Source organism: Cajanus cajan, chromosome 11 (assembly GCF_000230855.2).
Source record: "Cajanus cajan strain Asha chromosome 11, NIPB_CcT2T_4, whole genome shotgun sequence".
Taxonomy (NCBI): domain Eukaryota; kingdom Viridiplantae; phylum Streptophyta; class Magnoliopsida; order Fabales; family Fabaceae; genus Cajanus; species Cajanus cajan.
Window position 1 is genome coordinate 41,478,338 of NC_138527.1, and position 18,722 is coordinate 41,497,059.

General features: G+C 38.4%; 4 protein-coding genes, 1 non-coding gene and 1 pseudogene across 8 annotated transcripts; 3 read left to right on the forward strand and 3 right to left on the reverse strand.

Annotated features, from left to right (window-relative positions):
• Window positions 1-126: 126 nt before the first annotated feature.
• Window positions 127-6,743, reverse strand: LOC145952993 (pentatricopeptide repeat-containing protein At5g66520 pseudogene; annotated as a pseudogene).
• Window positions 4,266-5,226, forward strand: LOC145953553 (peroxidase 20-like). Its single transcript, XM_083067529.1, has 4 exons — window positions 4,266-4,418; window positions 4,523-4,688; window positions 4,872-5,061; window positions 5,160-5,226. The coding sequence occupies exons 1-4, from the start codon at window positions 4,266-4,268 to the stop codon at window positions 5,224-5,226; spliced, it is 576 nt and encodes a 191-aa protein (XP_082923655.1).
• LOC145952994 (uncharacterized) lies at window positions 6,717-7,499 on the forward strand. Its single transcript, XM_083066197.1, has one exon. The coding sequence runs from the start codon at window positions 6,887-6,889 to the stop codon at window positions 7,364-7,366; it is 480 nt and encodes a 159-aa protein (XP_082922323.1). The 5' UTR covers window positions 6,717-6,886; the 3' UTR covers window positions 7,367-7,499.
• Window positions 7,500-9,702: 2,203 nt separating this feature from the next.
• On the forward strand, window positions 9,703-9,797 carry LOC145953633 (small nucleolar RNA Z101). The gene has a single exon (XR_014430916.1). It is a non-coding gene; the product is annotated as a small nucleolar RNA Z101 (small nucleolar RNA).
• Window positions 9,798-9,953: 156 nt separating this feature from the next.
• Window positions 9,954-12,072, reverse strand: LOC109801355 (Peroxidase superfamily protein). The gene is made up of 4 exons (XM_020362406.3): window positions 11,179-12,072; window positions 10,906-11,097; window positions 10,639-10,804; window positions 9,954-10,454 (listed from the first exon to the last, which is right to left on the reverse strand). Exons 1-4 carry the CDS (start codon window positions 11,389-11,391, stop codon window positions 10,027-10,029), a joined length of 999 nt encoding a protein of 332 aa, XP_020217995.1. The 5' UTR covers window positions 11,392-12,072; the 3' UTR covers window positions 9,954-10,026.
• LOC109800886 (type I inositol polyphosphate 5-phosphatase 2) lies at window positions 11,272-18,163 on the reverse strand. Of its 4 annotated transcripts, none has more exons than XM_083066269.1 (12): window positions 17,479-17,670; window positions 16,920-17,254; window positions 16,729-16,834; window positions 16,541-16,633; window positions 15,988-16,075; window positions 15,791-15,895; window positions 14,334-15,123; window positions 13,902-14,086; window positions 13,692-13,800; window positions 13,374-13,522; window positions 12,997-13,245; window positions 11,272-11,295 (listed from the first exon to the last, which is right to left on the reverse strand). In XM_083066269.1, exons 2-11 carry the CDS (start codon window positions 16,947-16,949, stop codon window positions 13,038-13,040), a joined length of 1,863 nt encoding a protein of 620 aa, XP_082922395.1. In that variant the 5' UTR covers window positions 16,950-17,254; window positions 17,479-17,670; the 3' UTR covers window positions 11,272-11,295; window positions 12,997-13,037. The 4 variants fall into 4 exon arrangements, with proteins under 4 accessions (XP_082922395.1, XP_020217391.1, XP_082922394.1 ...); XM_020361802.3 differs by lacking the exons at window positions 11,272-11,295; window positions 17,479-17,670 and adding exons at window positions 12,221-12,606; window positions 17,964-18,163; XM_083066268.1 differs by lacking the exons at window positions 11,272-11,295; window positions 17,479-17,670 and adding exons at window positions 12,221-12,606; window positions 17,762-17,853.
• Window positions 18,164-18,722: the final 559 nt, after the last annotated feature.

The following is an 18,722-nucleotide window of genomic DNA, read 5'->3' on the forward strand; positions in this document are numbered from 1 at the left end:
GGAAAGCTCCAACGCACCGTCGGACTCAAGTTCATGGTTATCACCTTGAGTGATGCTTTTCGACAACGGTCTCATAGGCTCCTATAAACCCATCAACCGGCCGTACTAACATCCACTCCCTATGGATTACCACTCATGCCCCCGGGTATAGAGGGAACTGTTGTGTGCAAAGGTTTGTGTGCAATTTATTCCAAACAATTTGCGGAATTTTAAACAAACAACAGTTATTTAAAGCCAAATAGATAAACATATTATAATACAAGCAAGGGGTAATGAAGTAATTTTAACTATTATTTGTTAAAAATAATCTGTCACTAAATGGGACTGACTCTCGAAGCTTCCCCAGCGGAGTCGCCATCTGTCGCCACCGGCCCGAAACGGGCTTTCGGCATTCGCGAAGGATGGTTGGACTCGTTTATTTGTTTTAAAAAAATGTGGATTGCTAGAATGACTTATTCTCAAACTGAGATCTCGTCAAACGAGCAATTTTATTAAAAGGCTCACTAATCCATATTAATCCCAAGCGGGACCCTCCATGGATTAGTGGTTTTCATAAAGAGAGGGTTCGTGGAGTCGCCACCAATGTTTTACTCAAAACATTGGAAAAAGGGATAAGACAATTGATTTAAAAATCAACTTTGGCCACTACAACCAGAGTTGGGTAAGGGAGTCGGTTACGCGTGGGGAAGGTGTTAGCACCCCACGGCGCCCCTTTCGGGTTCCCTATGACAGATTATTTTTAAAAGAACAGTATAAAATTACTAAATTACCCCTATTTATTCTAAACAATTATGAATTGACTATCTACATGATGACAGTTTAAATATGCACACAGAAAGCAGTAAAAGGAAGGATTGAAGGGAAACCTCTTGAAGCGTGCTTTTTATAAAAAATGAACTGGGAAGCGTTTTGGCGTTCCCTCGCTCTACAAGCCCGCTCCTCGCTCTCCTAGAACAAAATTTTAACTAAGGGAATCAAAGAGATTTCCCCTCGACTAGGTTCGATCCTCAAGCAAAATGGCTCGGGGCTCAAGAACTTCGTCGGATCAACTCTCCGAGTGATTTCTAGGGCAGAACACTGCTCAAAAACCCCAGAATACTCAAGGAGAGGGTTCAAACTATGTTGAAAAGTCCGGAATGACGTCCAATTGACGTCATATTTATAGGGAATAGGCGCAGTACGGCCTACAGGGCCAATACGGCCGTATTGAAATTTTTGAACTTCAATACGGTCGTATTGGGGTTCAATACGGTCGTATTGAAAGTCAGAAATTTCAATACGCCCGTATTGAGTTCGCAGCGGTCGTATTGAAGTGTCAATACGGTCGTACTGACTTCAGTATGGCCGTATTGAAGCTTCAATACGGCCGTATTGAGTTCAGTACGGCCGTATTGGGCTTTTTCCCTCCACTTCTTTATTTTGAGCTATTCTAAGACCTCTGGACCTACAGAGAACCCTCCTAGGGCCTTCGAGGAGTCCTTCTGGCTGATTATCCTTCAGTCTTCGAGAGTCTTCAAGCTTTATTTCCGACCCGGACAATTTTAGGGGTCTACATGCACCTTCAATTTTCTTGATAAGGTTTCCCTCTTGAGTCGTCGCTCGGCCAAAGATGTACCTTTGGATTTCTTGAAAACGTTTCCCTCCCAAGTCGTCACTCGGCCAAGAATGTACCTTCGATTTTTCTGATAAGGTTTCCCTCCCGAGTCTTCACTCGGCCAAGGATGTACCTTCAATTTTTCTGATAAGGTTTCCCTCCCGAGTCGTCACTCGGTCAAGGATGTACGTTCGATTTTTCTGAAAAGGTTTTCCTCCCGAATCGTCACTCGGCCGAGGATGCACCTTCGATTTTTCTGATAAGGTTTCCCTCCCGAGTCATCGCTCGGCCAAGGATGTACCTTTGGATTTCTTGAAAAGGTTTCCCTTCCGAGTTGTCACTAGGCCAAGGATGTACCTTCGATTTTTCTGATAAGGTTTCCCTTCGAGTCATCACTCGGACAAGGATGTACCTTTCGATTTCTTGAAAAGGTTTCCCTCCCGAGTCGACACTCGGCCAAAGATGTACCTTCGACTTTCCTGAAAAGGTTTCCTTCCCGAGTCGTCACTCGGCTAAGGATGTACCTTCAATTTTTCTAAAAAGGTTTCCCTCCCGAGTTGTCACTCGGCCAAGGATGTACCTTCGATTTTCCTGATAAGGTTTCCCTCCCGAGTCGTCACTCGGCCAAGGATGTACCTTCGAATTTTCTGGGAAGGTTTCCCTCCCGAGTCGTCACTCGGCCAAGGATGTACCTTTAGATTTCTTGAAAAGGTTTTCCTCCCGAGTCGTCACTCAGCCAAGGATGTACCTTCAATTTTTCTGATAAGGTTTCCCTCCCGAGTCTTCACTCGCCCAAGGATGTACCTTTGATTTTTCTGATATGGTTTCCCTCCCGAGTCGTCACTCGGCCAAAGATGTACCTTCAGTTTTTCTGAAAAGGTTTTCCTCCCGAGTTGTCACTCGGCCAAGGATGCACCTTCGATTTTCCTGATAAGGTTTCCCTCCCGAGCCGTCGCTCGGCCAAGGATGTACCTTTGGATTTCTTGAAAAGGTTTCCCTCCCGAGTCGTCACTCGGCCAAGGATGTACCTTCGATTTTTCTGATAAGGTTTTCCTTCCAAGTCGTCACTCGGACAAGAATGTACCTTTAGATTTCTTGAAAAGGTTTCCCTCCCGAGTCATCACTCGGCCAAGGATGTACCTTCGGCTTTCCTGAAAAGGTTTCCCTCCCAAGACGTCACTCGGCCAATGATGTATTTTCGATTTTCCTGATAAGGTTTCCCTCCCGAGTCGTCACTTGGCCAAGGATGTACCTTCAAATTTTTTGAAATGGTTTCCCTCCCGAGTCGTCACTCGGCCAAGGATGTACCTTTGGATTTCTTGAAAAGATTTCCCTCTCGAGTCGTCACTCGCCTAAGGATGTACCTTCAGCTTTCCTAAAAAGGTTTCCCTCCCGAGTCGTCACTCGCCAAGGATGTAGCTTGACTTTCTTGAAAAGGTTTCCCTACCGAGTCATTACTCGGCCAAGGATGTACCTTCAATTTTCCTGATAAGGTTTTCCTCCCTAGTCGTCACTCGGCCAAGGATGTACCTTTGGATTTCTTGAGAAGGTTTCCCTACCGAGTCGTCACTCGACCAAGGATGTACCTTTAGATTTCTTGAAAAATTTTCCCTACTGAGTCGTCACTCAGTTCACCGTTTGATTACCATTGAAAGACTCCCTCGACAGCCTGATCCCGTTCGGCACCTTCGGTAGCCTAAACCCGTTCGGCATCCTCGGTAGCTTAAACCTATTTGGCCTTTAAATTATGAGAAGATTACGACTGTACCGCCCAGACAAGTATTACCCTCTACGTCGCTTCGCTCCTCAAGGTTGGGGGGCTTGTGTACCGGAAGGGACCTATCGGCCACGTGGACCGACATGTGATGTCCTATCGGACTTTGATACAATTCTCAGCACGACCTCGGCTCGGCAGAGGGTCGAAAACTAGGGACAACCCAACCCTCTTTCTATCGGCTCGGCCAAAGGCCGAGAACGAAGAGGTTGTCCTGACCTTTTCCTATCGGCTCGGCCACTACTTCGGCTCTATAAGGGGTCGAGAAGCATGGAGAATTCAACCCTGTTCCTATCAGTTTGACCAGAGAGGTTGTCTCGGCCGTGCCCTGTCAGCTCGGCCAGAGGTTGTCTCGGCCGTTCCCTATCGGCTCAGCCAAAGAGGTTGTCTCGGTTGTGCCTTGTCGGCTCGGCCAGAGGTTGTCTCGGCCGTTCCCTATCGGCTCGGCCAAAGAGGATGTCTCGGCTGTGCCCTGTCGGCTCGGCCAGAGGTTGTCTCGGCCGTTCCCTATCGGCTCGGCCAAAGAGGTTGTCTCGATCGTGCCCTGTCGGCTCGGCCAAGGACCAATAGAGAATGGTTAGGATGATAATCATGGTTAACGAAAGACAAACACGCAATTAAGGTGTAACCAGCCGATTAATATCGTATTACCTAATTCGGTAAATGTCAGAGAAGACCCACCCCGCTCAGGCCCATGACAGGTAGTATAATTAAGTCACACGAAATGAGTTATGTCACTGTTCATTTATCACTCTCGAGAATTATGCTCATCCGGACTTGAGATTCAGAGTGTCTTTTGCAGGTACCTCCCCCCTCTGAAGCATCAACTTGAAGCTCTCGTTTGGCCCTCCAGTTACTAGAAGACTACGAGTGTGCCCTTAGACAGGTATAGAGGGCATGACAAGTGAAAAGCTGGCTGGACCAAATCTGAACTCTCTACGTGGATTTGAGCTCATAGACAAGATTAAGTATTTGCTAGAAGAGGAATGTCCCATTACTGTTTCATGTGCTGACATCCTTGCCATGGTTGCACGTGACGCGGTTGAATTGGTAAACACTTCTTTGTATCGAGTCAAATGCATGTTTTATGTATTATTATTATTATTATTATTTTTTTTTTGCTTCACAACAATTTCTATTGTTTGTTTTTGAAGGGAGAAGGACCAAGATGGGAGGTATTGCTAGGGAGGAAGGATTCTCTAGAGTCAAGTTTTAGTGGGGCTAACTTATTCATCCCTGCACCAAATTCCTCTTTAGAGATTCTCATAAATAATTTTAAGCAACAAGGCCTTGACATAGAAGACTTGGTAGTTCTATCAGGTATATTTATTAGATAAAACTTGGTAATTGATTCTATTAAATAACAATACATTACCATGATTAACACTCCCATTCCGATAGGAAAATAATACTAATCTTACTTCGATACTGTATTTATAATAACCAGTTAAAAAAAGAGATTAAACATCTAATCACATAAAGTTCCTGCTTGACAAAAAACAGGTAGTCATACTATAGGAAGAGCAAGATGTCTAGGCTTCAGGCAGAGGATATATGAAGCCAAAGAGGAATATCACTATGGCTATGATCGTTATAAGCGATACACAAACTTCAGGAGAATCCTGAAGTCTATATGCCCTGTTGAAGGAAGGGACAGCAAATTTGCACCCCTGGATTTTCAAACTCCTAAGAGGTTTGATAACCACTACTTCATAAACATTCTTGAAGGGAAGGGCTTGTTGGGTTCTGATAATGTTCTGATCAGCCAGGACTTGGATGGAAAAATTACAGAGCAGGTGTGGGCTTATGCCTCCAATGTAAACTCCTCGGAAACAATCAAACAAACCCACCTCCATAAGCCAGAGGATCGGTGGAAGGTTATCATGGTATCAGAAAACAATCATTTGCTTTGGAATAATCCTCAAGTTTCCTTCCCAGGTGGTTTAATACTCGATACACTTCTCCGGAATAAGAGCTACTCCTATCATCAACAACAAACTTGTGAACAGTTTGATCAATCTCTATGAAACTCCAAGCAGAAACGGGTGGCACACCTCTCTCTTTCATCAATTTCCTCATCTCCAAAACACGCTCCCATTTTCCCACACTCGCATACACATTCGCCAGAAGAACGTACCTTCCACTATGCCCAGGCTCAAACTCCACCAAATACTCGCCAACCCTGTGTCCCAACTCAACATGACCGTGCAACAAACACCCCTTCAGCAAACACCCCCATATGGCTCCGTCCGCTTCCACTGGCATACTCTTAATAAACGCAAAGGCCTCTTCGATTTCCCCACTCCGAGCCAAAACATCAACCACGCATCCATAGTGCTCAATCGACGCCACAATGCCGTATTTTTCACTCATATATCTAAACATCCTCATGGCACCACCACACAGGTCTCTGTGATTGCACGCAGTGAGAACCGCAATGAAAGTAATCGCATTGGGCCTGGGCCCAACCTTCTCCATCTCCGCAAACAGCCCAAGCGCCTCGCGGTTCCTGGCGTTAATAGCCAAGCCCAATATCATAGCACTCCACGCAGCAACGTCTTTGGTTTTCATCTTACCGAATACCTCCTTGGCCGGTTGCACGCACCCGCATTTGGTGTAGAAATCGATCAACGCAGTTCCGAGGTGGAGTTCATATTTCTCTACCCCGTGTTGTCGGTCCACGTAGGCGTGAATCCACTTCCCTTCTCCAAACGCACCGACGGCTGCACACGCGCTGAGAGCACTCACCAAGAGGGAGCCGTTCGGCTTCACGAACGCCTTGAGGTCGCGAAAGAGCTGAATCGCCTCGCAGAAGAGGCCGTTTCTGACGTAGCCAGACACCATTGCGCTAAACGACACGTCGTTGGCGTGGGGACTTTCGTCGAACACGCGGCGCGCGACGCACGTGGCTCCGAGGCTGGAGTAGGCACTGAGGAGGGAGGAGATGACGTGGAAGTGGGTGACGTGGCCGCGCCTGAGGATGTGGGAGTGGAGCTGGAGGAGGAAGGGGAGAGAGGGGGAGGCTTTGGGGAGGAGGGCGAAGGTGCGGGCGTTGGGGCGGACGGCGTCGTTTAGCATTTGGGGGAAGAGGGAGGCGGCACGGTGGAGGTGGTGGCGGCGGGAGAAGGCGGTTATGATAGCGTTGTAGTCGAAGACGGTGGGGAGGGGGATGTGGGTGAAAATGGTGAGGGCGTAGCGGAGTTCGGCGTGGGCGCAGAAGGCTAGGAGTTTGCTTGCGACGAAGGCGAAGCGAGCGAGGCCGTGGGTGATGGCGTGAGCGTGGATTTGCTTCATTTCTCTCATGCTAGAGCATTGCTCCAAGAGACGAATGCATGGAGATGGAATGTGTCTGTGTGTGTGAGGGATTGGGCTCATAGCAAATAGCTAGCTCAGAGGGAGAGTAGCTCAGGTACCCAAAAGCAGATTTCTCTGTCGGAAAACAACGCCCAACCCCTCTCTCACTCTCACTCTCACTCTCACTCTCACCCTCCCGCACCTGAAATCCTCACATTAGGGTTATGGCTCGGACCGTTATGCCCGTGGCCAAGGGCTTCCTCTTGAACTTCCGCTGGGGCGTCAATTTCCCCCGGAGCTTCGCCTCCAAAATGCCAAGCTTAACCGTTAATAAGATACGTTTAGAGAGGGTTGAGGAAGCAAAGGATAATAATGACAATAACAAAGAGGCTTCCGTCAACGATTTGCAACTGTTGAAGGGAATGTGTTTGTGGATGGGGAGAGACTTGGAGAACGTGGAGAGGGAAAACAGGGAGATGAAGCGCGTTTTGGATGAGGTCAAATTGGGGATTTCAACAGCCAGAAAAGAAATTTCGCTGCAACAACCCAATCGAACGAGTGAAGGCTCTGGCTCTGGGGAGTTTCAGCGTTGGAAAAGTTACAAGAGTGGGAAACAAGAGGATGATAGAAACCAACCAAACAAGTCGCAGAGTGACGTGGAAGCTGAGTTACAGAAAGCCATCAAGGCCGCTACTACCTCTTAGCAAGGTCATGTTCCTTGTTACTTTTTTTCAATGTGTATAAAATCTCGGCTTCTCTTTTTTGTTAATTGATTAATTACATTACTACTATACCAGTTTGTTAAGGGTAATATAATCAAATTATCATTTATGTGGATGAGAGGAGGCATGATAGAATTTTTGTAGCTGTTGATCATTAATTTTGCATTTAGGTCATATTTAATAATTAAATGTGATAAACGATTATAATATAATGTTAAAGTGCTTGTTTTATTTTCTTTAAATAAATTAATCATAGCCCCTTCTGCAACCGAGAGGTTGTCATAGTTGTAAATTCAGGAGATGATTATTACAAACACAAAAACTATTTCCTGCAGTTAACAATTCTTTCTGTAACAAACTGGGTGAAACTATTTGGCCTATTCATGATGGTAGCATTGTTCAACAATGAATTGATAATTTGATCAATTAATGTCTGCTTTACTTTAGACTTATCTTTTCCTTCTTAGTTCTTACAATTTTTACGCTCGTTGTGTTGTTATCAACATTTTGTTGTGTTTAAATATCTGATGTTATGGATGATGATAGATTAATATAATTTGGCATATATGCCTGAAAGTAGCTCTCAGTCATTGCTTGAACAAACGATTCTAAAATGCTAAAGTCTGATAAAAGGAATTTTACTCCAAACTTGAAGTGTAGTTTACTCTTCTGTATCGCCGTGCCATTATTGCCATGGTCTAAAGGTGATGATGAACAATGAGAAAAAAGTAATTAAAGAGCCAATTGGTAATTATCTGATTAAAGGGTTCTCTAATAATTTGGGGTGTTTGGTATCTGACATAAGATGGCCCAGATCTAATAGTGACAAATGAACCAGGACATTCTCAAAGTAGTCCTTAGCCAGTTTGCCGTTGGTTGACATATGATATGATATGATTCTCGAATGCAAGAGTGTGACAAAAGGACCTTAGTTCAAATTTTTTAAAGTGTAAAACCTAATTGTATATTAGCAACACTGTAATTTACAATACCTCTGGTTAACTTGATGAAATATTATATGATTGCGTTTTTATCCTTTAAATATTATAATTGTGCAATTTTAATCACTAAAATTTTAATTGGGTAATTTTAGTCTCTAAAAAATTATAATTATATGATTTTAGTCCCTTAATTTTTAATTGAATAGTTTTAGTTCTTATACTATTATAATTGTGCGATTTTAGTCTTTTTTATTTAAAATTTAGTAATTTTAGAATATATATATATATATAATATTTTAAAATTATACACTTGTTTACTTATTTAAATTAATGTATATTATATTATTTTTTTGTTAATATATCAAGTGATATATATTTATTATTATTAAATAAATAAAATTTATATATTATTAATATTTTAATATTATTGATAAATTAATATCAATAATATTTTTAGTATATTTATAGATAAACTAATAATTTAATAAATATGACTTAGTATATATTAATAGTTTATCTATAAATATACTAATAATATTATTGATATTAATTTATTAGTAATATCATAAAAATAATAATATATAAATTTTATTTATTTATTAAAAATGAATATATATGCGTTAATGACAAATAATTATATAATTTTAAAATATTATATATATATATATATATATATATATTAAAATTATTAAATTTTTAATGGAAAATATTAAAATTCACATAATTATAATATTTAAGGGACTAAAATTATTCAATTAAAAATTAAATGAGCAAAATTACACAATTTGAATCTTTTAGAACTAAAATTGTCTAATTAAAATTTTGAGGATCAAAATCGGACAATTGCTATATTTAAGAGATAAAAACACAATTAAGTTAATACTATAAGTGTTGCTGCCTAGTGGCAATCTACAAATAGAATTCACCACATTGTAGTAAAACAGAATTAGTTTAAATAAAATTTTAAAACCATATTCAATGAGTGGATACTGAACTTATATTTTATCTTGCGTTAACTTTATTCACGAAGTCACAACTCACAAGTATTAATTTATTTTCTAAAATTATAAAAACACTATATATTCAATCAAATTATTATGTATGGATCAATTTAGTCTTTATTTTGTTATTTCAAGAATTATAATGTCACAAACCTCATTCCCTGTTCTCACAAAGTAGCATCGCATGGTGCCGGAGCCGAGTCTCTGTTGTGTTCGCCACTTTTGTAAAAATATCAAGTTAGGTTGAATATCATTAATATTTGTTGGAGAGGGATACTGAATTCTTTTTCTAAACAATTTTTAATTTCATTTTCATAGCTGTGTTCTAGCTTCTGATTTGAGGCCATAGAAGTTAACCAAGTTTTCTCTCGTTTCAAATGGGCATGTGATGAATCTCATAGTAACAAATGGGTAATTTGCGTCTGAATAAATTCATTGATGATATATCACCTTGGAGAACTGATGCCCTTATCTTTTAATTATTTTTATCCTTGTACGAATAATTATTTTTGTAATATTTTTCTGCATTAACATCAATTGCGTTTTGTCTAGATTTATGTTCTCTAAACATCGTAAATAACAAGTTTCATGTGGAATTGAAATTCGATTGTTCTGTTTTTGTTGAGGTTGATGAAAAGGTGCAAAGTAATAAGATTACGTCTCAATAAGTCTATTACAAGCCATATGCGATACATAACAACTAAGCATTGACAAACCTACAATGCCTCCTAATTTCTCCTTCATTTCCTGTAAGAACATTGATGTTTCCCATCTTAATCATAGATTTAGCAAATGAAGCAAAGAAAAGTTTTTCATTGGAGGCATAAGCCCACACCTGCTCTGTAATTTTTCCATCCAAGTCCTGGCTGATCAGAACATTATCAGAACCCAACAAGCCCTTCCCTTCAAGAATGTTTATGAAGTAGTGGTTATCAAACCTCTTTGGAGTTTGAAAATCCAGGGGTGCAAATTTGCTGTCCCTTCCTTCAACAGGGCATATAGACTTCAGGATTCTCCTGAAGTTTGTGTATCGCTTATAACGATCATAGCCACAGTGATATTCCTCTTTGGCTTCATATATCCTCTGCCTGAAGCTTAGACATCTTGCTCTTCCTATAGTATGGCTACCTGTTTTTTGTCAAGCAGGAACTTTATGTGATTAGATGTTTAATCTCTTTTTTTTTAACTGGTTATTATAAATACAGTATCGAAGTAATATTAGTATTACTTTCCTATCGGAATGGGAGTGTTAATCATGGTATGTATTGTTATTTAATAGAATCAATTACCAAGTTTTATCTAATGAATATACCTGATAGAACTACCAAGTCTTCTATGTCAAGGCCTTGTTGCTTAAAATTATTTATGAGAATCTCTAAAGAGGAATTTGGTGCAGGGATGAATAAGTTAGCCCCACTAAAACTTGACTCTAGAGAATCCTTCCTCCCTAGCAATACCTCCCATCTTGGTCCTCCTCTCTTCAAAAACAAACAATAGAAATTGTTGTGAAGCAAAAACATAATAATAATAATAATAATACATAAAACATGCATTTGACTCGATACAAAGAAGTGTTTACCAATTCAACCGCGTCACGTGCAGCCATGGCAAGGATGTCAGCACATGAAACAGTAATGGGACATTCCTCTTCTAGCAAATACTTAATCTTGTCTATGAGCTCAAATCCACGTAGAGAGTTCAGATTTGGTCCAGCCAGCTTTTCACTTGTCATGCCCTCAATATTATCCAAAAGCACCGATGCATCGCACCCCTTATATAGAACAATGCAAGAAAAATAGAAGTTAAATCAAAGAGAGAATGATGGACCATGAAAAATGAAATGGTTAGATACCATGACAAAACAATCGTGGAAGTGCAAGCGAAGTAGCGAGGCTGCCAACCGAGGATCTTTTAAGACTGCCACCTCAACGTTGTGTCTCACGATGTCTTCAGCTAAGGGACACTTCTCCTTGTAGTAGTCATGAACAAGAAGTTCAGCACCACTTAGAGTTATGCCATTGAACAATACAGAAATCAAGATGAGCGAGAGTCTCGTACGCTCCATCGAAGGAAATGATGAAAAAGGGAGAGGGAGAGGGAATGCTGCAGCAGTCTTATCTTATGCTCTATCTCTATGTGTGTAGACTAAAAAGTTTGATGTAGATGTTTCCATGTTCCGTTCGTTAGTGTTTTTCTAAATTTTCAAACCAACTTTAGGTTGGAGAATTTTACCAGGTGCTTTCGGTTTCACCAAGAGTTGATACAACCAACTTGACTTGTTGTTTTTTAAATTCTGTTTGGAGATAATTTCTTTCTTTTGGTACAGGCTTTAGTGAAAAAAAAATCAAAAAAAAAGAATGAAAAGGGAAATCCCGTAAGCTGTTATTTGACAGATCGGTTCTGCAATGAATAGACTAGTGATATAGACAGTAAATATTATGCAAGTGGAGAACAACCTTAGCTAATTTTTAAGATTAAGTTAGACTTACATCAAAATTCTAAGTTGGTATGTTTACAATATTGATGTTACATTTTAATTACATTTTGAGTTTATCATGTCATTTATAACATTTTGAGTTTCTATCTCTTTCTTCCTCTTAGTTGTAGAATTATCATTTCTCTAATTCAATCTTGTTTTCAGATAACAATGATAAAAATGACCAAATGATATGCTGGATGATATTGATCGATCTCATCCAAATAACCAAATTTAATGGCACATAACCCTTAATTACTTTATATGTAAAGCAGTACGGAATTCATGAGGTTTTTAAGGGGCAACTTTGTGAAGGGGGAGCAAAGAACGATAATAAGAACTAGACGTGCATAGCATGTGTTGAAGCAAAATGGTAATATGTAACTTGCAACAATCAGGCTGAAACCAGCCAAGGTCATTTCAGAAAACCAATGCTCAAATCAAATCAATGAGTTTACATAGAACTTGTGTACTGTTACAGAAAAACCACCCACACCAATGTTTATTGCCCAAAAGATAAAATAAATGGGAAGCACAACTGATGAGGCCAAAATCGAATAGGGATTAAAAAAAAAAAATCCTATAATCATCCTTTTGTATGACTATATACAGTTTAATGGTTTCCTATGCAACTTAGATTAGCAAAATTCTTGATATCCCAGTTAATCTCAAAGGAGGCTTCATTCTGCTTAGAAGTGTATTCCTTGAATTTGACACCTTGAAGCTCAGTTTAGAAAAGAGTATAACAGTTCGGTTGTCTCACATTCGCAACATTACTTCAAAAAGAGCCAAGATTTTAACACCCTGCTTGAAAATAAATCCATGTTAACACATGCATACAAAGCTAAATCATATACAAGCACAAACTCTAACACACTGTTAGCAAGTGCTAAGCTGGTAGTTTTAGCTAATTCTAGAAAGCAAAGTTGTCTGTTAATTTTCCAGTTAACTAAATAGTCGTTTTGAACAAAAGAGATTGATCATTCTTATTTATAAATAGCCTCAGTTTATACACAGAATTCTCAAAAATCAAGTCAATTGTTTAGAACTGAATTTAGTTATGATCAACCAAATCATACATTTGAAATGCATAATGATGTATTAGTCCTTTTCTATGTTATCTATTCAGAAGCATATCCTACACAGCGTGTGATGAATTGGATTGTTGTAATGAAAAAATAGAAGTGTATTTACCGGTTATAATATGATTGTACTTCAATGAATGTCTAATATGATTATATTTCTCCATCTTCATCAAGAAAGATCTCTGGGTGTACTGCTGCACTAGTGAAATTTAAAGCTCTCTTTAGTTTGCGATGGTCAAATACTTCAACTTCAACCAAGAAGATTGAACTAACTGGTCTATGATCAGAGAGCTTAATTTCTGCACGTCCATATTGTAGTTGTTTTATTCCTTTTCCTAGCCACAATATACGATCACACCTGCATATTCTTACCCAGATTAAACTACTGCATCTTACTTTGCCTATTCAATAGTTATTAAGTTATTATGATATATGATGTACATACAAAATATTCATAGGTTCATAACCCTGTTGTCTTGCACTTACCAGGCTGGAGATCTCTTTTTTTCACCTTCTTTTGGGCTCTCACCGACATATCTATCAGAGTTAATCTCATACTTGTAAGTGGGTGGGAAGTTTATCAACCCCTCTTTCCATCCATCAAATACATGCCCAATACGCAATTCTTTGCTTAGCTACAAATTAGGAAAACCAATTAGAAGTTATATTCCTCTGTGATAAATTGCATTCATTATAAAGAAATGTATATAACATGAAATCTTTTATAATACAGATCACTTTAGACTTTGAGAAATACCATGTAAAAACTGAAAAACTAGCATATTTTGCAGGTTGAAGTCTCACCTGATCATTATTCATGAGCTCATCCCACTTCTTTAGAGCCACCAATTTTCTGACCTCAGAATCCAACATATTGATACGATAATTCAAATCCCCAAACCAGAAAATCTGGCTGTTAGCAAGAAACAACACTCAATGAACACAGAATCTTTCAGGAGAACTTTGCATAAAACTGCAAAGGAAAGAAAACTTTGATCATATAGTAAAGCTTACTCATGAGATGGAATTGTTTGTGGTTGATCTGCATCAAAGACAGATGAGAAGCAAGTGCGTCTCAGAATTTCATTAACATCAGAGTTTCGCCTATGTTCAGCCCCTCCCTTCTGACCAGAAGTCAGATGGGAACACACAAAGCACAGACGTGACTGAAAGAGAGACATACTAATCGAAACCGACCCCTGCATCAGTGAGAATGTGTCATCACATTGACCAGTGTATAAAGACTACTTGCACTGATGGTTAATTGGTTAGTGATCATAAAAATACACTAGACTTTGTTATTACATGAGTCAAATACTAGTACTTAATTCTGTAGTGTTTATGAAGCCTAGTCAATTAACACTTGCATGAAATTTCTCATGGCCAGGAATGCTTTGAAACATGTCTGCCATAATGATGTCTCATTCAGGGTGAAACATGTCTTACCTTGTTTCCCATGTAGCCCATAAGTCCAACTCCAACCGGGGAAACACTCAAATTATTAATGTGCCTTCTCAACCTCCTCTGCACCCAAACAGATACATATATCCCTACCATTTGCTTGCTCACAATCCGGACATACCTTGGACTTTGACATGATTTCATGGTACCTAATTCATTATCATCTTGGTTATTAGGTAATTCATTAAAAGCATCATCATCCTCAGCTGACAACACTTCAGAGACATCAACAACTTCAGGTATCACTTGCTGTTCATCCCATAACAAGCCCAAATTTCCAGAACTGTGGTGTGAACGTTTCAGTCCAACACCATATATCAAAGTACTCTCACTTCTGTTAAAGCCAATTCTGGCTGAGCTGCTTAGTACTCTCCGCAACTTTGAATTGGAATCAATAATTTGGGGGACTGCATCTAATGAACGCTCAGGCCAGTTAATATCAATGCCATATATTCTCCTTAACTGTAAGTTATTCTCTATATCAATTATGTTTTTCACTTCTTGTTGTTCCACTTCATTATTGTCAACGGTTGCTACATACTCCTCAATCATCATATCAATTGGATTATCAGCATCTATAGTGTCTGCTAGAATATCAGCCGCAGAAGAAGTTCTTAACACTGGAGAAGGAGGGGCACTGTAGCTTTTGTGTTTACTGTCAGGCTCAGAAGATTTGTTTAGAGATCTTCGAATGATTGCCTCCCATTTTGGTATAGGTGTATTATCTTCAGCGCCTAGAACATTTCCAGCATTCAGTGGAACCACCTCCTGGAAACTGTGAATCGCCACGAAGATTTTAGTTACAAGAACACCATGCAGTAAATGATAGAGTGAATTGCACCAAAACTCCTGAGATTTCGTAAAATTGCATGTATACCCTTGTTTTTCTATTCCTACACTAACCTCCTTAATTGTTTGAAAAACATTATACTAGCACTCCTTAGACATTACACAAACCCGTCTTAATTCGTTTGAAAAACATTACACCGTGTGTCTCCCAATAATGGAAGTTATTGTAATTAAAAAGAACAAGGAGATTGTGTGCAATGTCACGAAAATTAAGGAGTGTCGCTGTAATTTCCTCTAGATGATATATACAGAACCAGAAATGACAACAATCATCAAAGGGGGCACTGAAGATAGTAACTGTCGTGCATCGTATCCCAACACGAACGCATAATTTCATGCATGTACGTTACATAAACCAACCACTAAAAAGCTATTCTGGAAAACGTATGTGAAGCCTCAATAAAATGTTAATTAGTGCATCTTAAAAAAATTTGTGAATGCGTCAGAAGTCAGAAGAAAAAGTAGGACCCACAAATGTCATCAAAGTACAAACAGGTGAAGGTACAAGGTACCATTCAAAGATATGTACGGCAAATTTGGTATACAGAACATAAAGATTCAATAGAAATAATGAAGCATCAGCAACTACTGACCCAAGAATGTAAATATCAGCTGGCTCTTCAGTACAAAGCCAGTCATCAATCTCAAGATCCTCACATGGATGTCTTCCAGCAACATTCCAAGTGCCAATTGTAACCCTGAAGAATAACCAAATTTAAGATGTATTTCATTGATATCCTTAAATTGATAACTTTAAATGTCATGCTGCATAACCAGGTTACCACCATACCTCACTTCCTTCGTGTCAATGTACTGAGCACGCAGAGTTTCTGATTTTCCTCTTCTATGTCTTGTCTTGTGGCCCTTATAAGATGCAACTGAATTACAAAACCAAATCACGGATGATGGTGTCAGGTGATGAAAACAAAATCACTTGAATTCAGAAAACTAACCAAGATGGTTGATGTAAAAAGTCTTTTTGTCTTCTAAATACAACACAAGAAAAAATGCTTAGACAACCTTTTCTATCAATTTTTCAGCTCATAGTTGCATCAAAAACATCACAAAGTTATGTGTAGCATGGCCAAGTTTGGCTCCAGTTAAAAACTCAAATTTCTACCAAAAGATGGGAACAAAGTTATGAAGGCATGACAAGATGTTATTTAGATTCTTGATTCCATAAAAAGCAACTATTATAAATTTCTAACCACCAAGAATGGAATAAGGTCTATAAGAGCAAAGAAAAAGTCGAACAATTTTTAAATCGCAATTAAATGGATCTTTTTCTTTTTCCGTTGGTATTCCACAAAGAACTAGATTTCTCAAAAGGAATGGAGAATTGCCTGATGTTTGACTTGGGAATATGGATTGAATCCCTTCTGTTCTAAGTGGATTATCTTCACCCACACTCAATCTTGAGCCTCTAAGAGAGCAAGCTGGACAAAAACCCAAAGAACCAAATGAGAAAAATTGAAAACTATCAAGCTAAAACGGAAAAAACGATTATGGTGAAATAAAACTCATAGCATACCATCATCTTCACTCTCAGTTTCAGTGTCCACTTCATCTTCACTAAAATCATTGACCTTAGGCTTGATGTTCAACCATTTCTTCATCACAATGGAAGGCCAGAAGGCCTGCAATAAAATGAAATGATGAAGACTGCAAGAACAAGGTTTCAATCTAAAGCAACATTCAAAGCATGCTAAGGTTAAGCCTCACCTCAGAACGTTTTCCTCTCCTCGCCTTCATTGTTTTTGATCAAAAGACCAAAACAGAACCCAAAAACACACTTGCGTATTCTTCTGGACTTTGGAAGCACAACTTCTTAAATATGGAACCAGTCACTGACATTTATTTGGCAGTTAATATTTAAATATGAGGCGTTTGTAAGAATACGAAAAATGGGGTTAATTGAATGTCGATGAGGAGGAAGATCCCTATTGGAACCAAGCAGAAAAAGACAGAAAATGTGTGAACATCTCAGCAACACATCCACAACCGCAACTTGTAGAAGGAAAATTGCACTGCTGGTCCTCACACCACGTCGCAATTTTCTGATAATAATAAAAGTATAAAACACAACACACTAAGTTGAAATTTCGTTACAAACCCAAAAGCAAGTCCAATAAAACCATATGTCATTTTCACTAAAAAATATAAATCATGAGAGGCCAGGGCAACATCAAACAAAAACATCAATGTTACACATTAACTTACAGAAAATCAGCACATTCAATTCAACCAAGCAAGCAATGAAATAATTAATAACAATACTAACCCGGATTTTTTTAATAAAAAATTGGAACAATGATACAAATAATATCATCTGCTAGAGCTACATATGTTTGATTTAGATTTAGCATGCCTCAAATGCAGAAGCTAATAAATACACATTTGCAGACACCAAAAGTGATGAAAGAATGGAAATTAAAAAACCATGATGGATAAAATAAAAATAAAGCGTATAATCACAGCCAAGATGTGCTAGTGACCCCACAAATGGTGAGGTGTCAGTAACAAGGAACAACCTTATCATTAAATAAACAGAAATTGACACTTACATTAAATGGATGCTTAGTTAAAATGGACAACTAAAGTAAACTAAGATTTCATCATGTCAGGGACAGCTGTAGACCCATTGGTTAGCTGATCCACCTTATACAGTTATATTCTCTCTCTCTATATATATATATGTACTGATTTAGAAACTGACAAATACTTAATAAAAAATAAAGAAGAAGAAGAGTGAAGACATTGACCCACAAAGATGAGGATGAGGAGGATGCAGACCAGCAAACTAGCACTATGTGTGAAGATAACAATTCTGAGTTTTCAACTTTTGAAAATGAAGAAGCAACGCGTTGGGGTGTAACGTGAAGAGAAAATAGTACTTCTTCTCTTAACTCATTCCTTTGACTGTGATTAGCTTATAAACTGAAAATAATAATAAAAGCTAAAAACTTTTTGAGCAATAGGAAAAGTACAACCGCACACAAGTCGAATTGAGCAAGGAAAAAGGAAGAAAAGTTTCTCTTTTATTCATGGCCACATGGAAACGTGAACAGTACTACATTAACCATTCATTGAGATTTGAAGGAGGGAGTGGCACCATCTAGAAGAGATTGAAACAAATTCGAATAATGAAAATAAAAGCTGACCTTGTAATTAATTTTGGAATTATATACATATATAATTAACATAAAATTATAATTTTATATTAGTGAAAATTGATTTTTTTGATAATAAATACATGGCATGATAAATATAATAAATATTACTAATTTATTTAATAATCATAATTTTTTAAACCTCCTTGTACATGTAAATAAGACTAATATACTAAAATTTTAAATATATTTTTAATCTATTAAATTTGAGGTAAGTTTTTTTTTTTCTAATTCAAAGATATTTTTTTCAGTCTTTATAATTTGAAAAATAGTTTGTTATTGTCCTTTTTCCTAAATATCATCAATGAATCTGTTATACAAAATTCACATAAAACATCCCTTAATTAGATCCAAC

Coding starts and splice junctions, on each gene's coding strand:
- LOC109800886 (XM_083066269.1), bottom strand. CDS start 16,949: ATGAAGGCGAGGAGAGGAAAACGTTCTGAG. Junction 13,801..13,901: donor CAAACAATTCCATCTCATGA/GTAAGCTTTACT, acceptor TCTTGCTAACAG/CCAGATTTTCTGGTTTGGGG. Junction 13,523..13,691: donor AGCTCATGAATAATGATCAG/GTGAGACTTCAA, acceptor CCTAATTTGTAG/CTAAGCAAAGAATTGCGTAT.
- LOC145953553 (XM_083067529.1), top strand. CDS start 4,266: ATGACAAGTGAAAAGCTGGCTGGACCAAATCTGAACTCTCTACGTGGA. Junction 4,689..4,871: donor AGACTTGGTAGTTCTATCAG/GTATATTTATTA, acceptor GACAAAAAACAG/GTAGTCATACTATAGGAAGA. Junction 5,062..5,159: donor GATTTTCAAACTCCTAAGAG/GTTTGATAACCA, acceptor GAAAAATTACAG/AGCAGGTGTGGGCTTATGCC.
- LOC145952994 (XM_083066197.1), top strand. CDS start 6,887: ATGGCTCGGACCGTTATGCCCGTGGCCAAGGGCTTCCTCTTGAACTTC.
- LOC109801355 (XM_020362406.3), bottom strand. CDS start 11,391: ATGGAGCGTACGAGACTCTCGCTCATCTTGATTTCTGTATTGTTCAAT. Junction 11,098..11,178: donor TCCACGATTGTTTTGTCATG/GTATCTAACCAT, acceptor GTTCTATATAAG/GGGTGCGATGCATCGGTGCT. Junction 10,805..10,905: donor CACGTGACGCGGTTGAATTG/GTAAACACTTCT, acceptor TTGTTTTTGAAG/AGAGGAGGACCAAGATGGGA.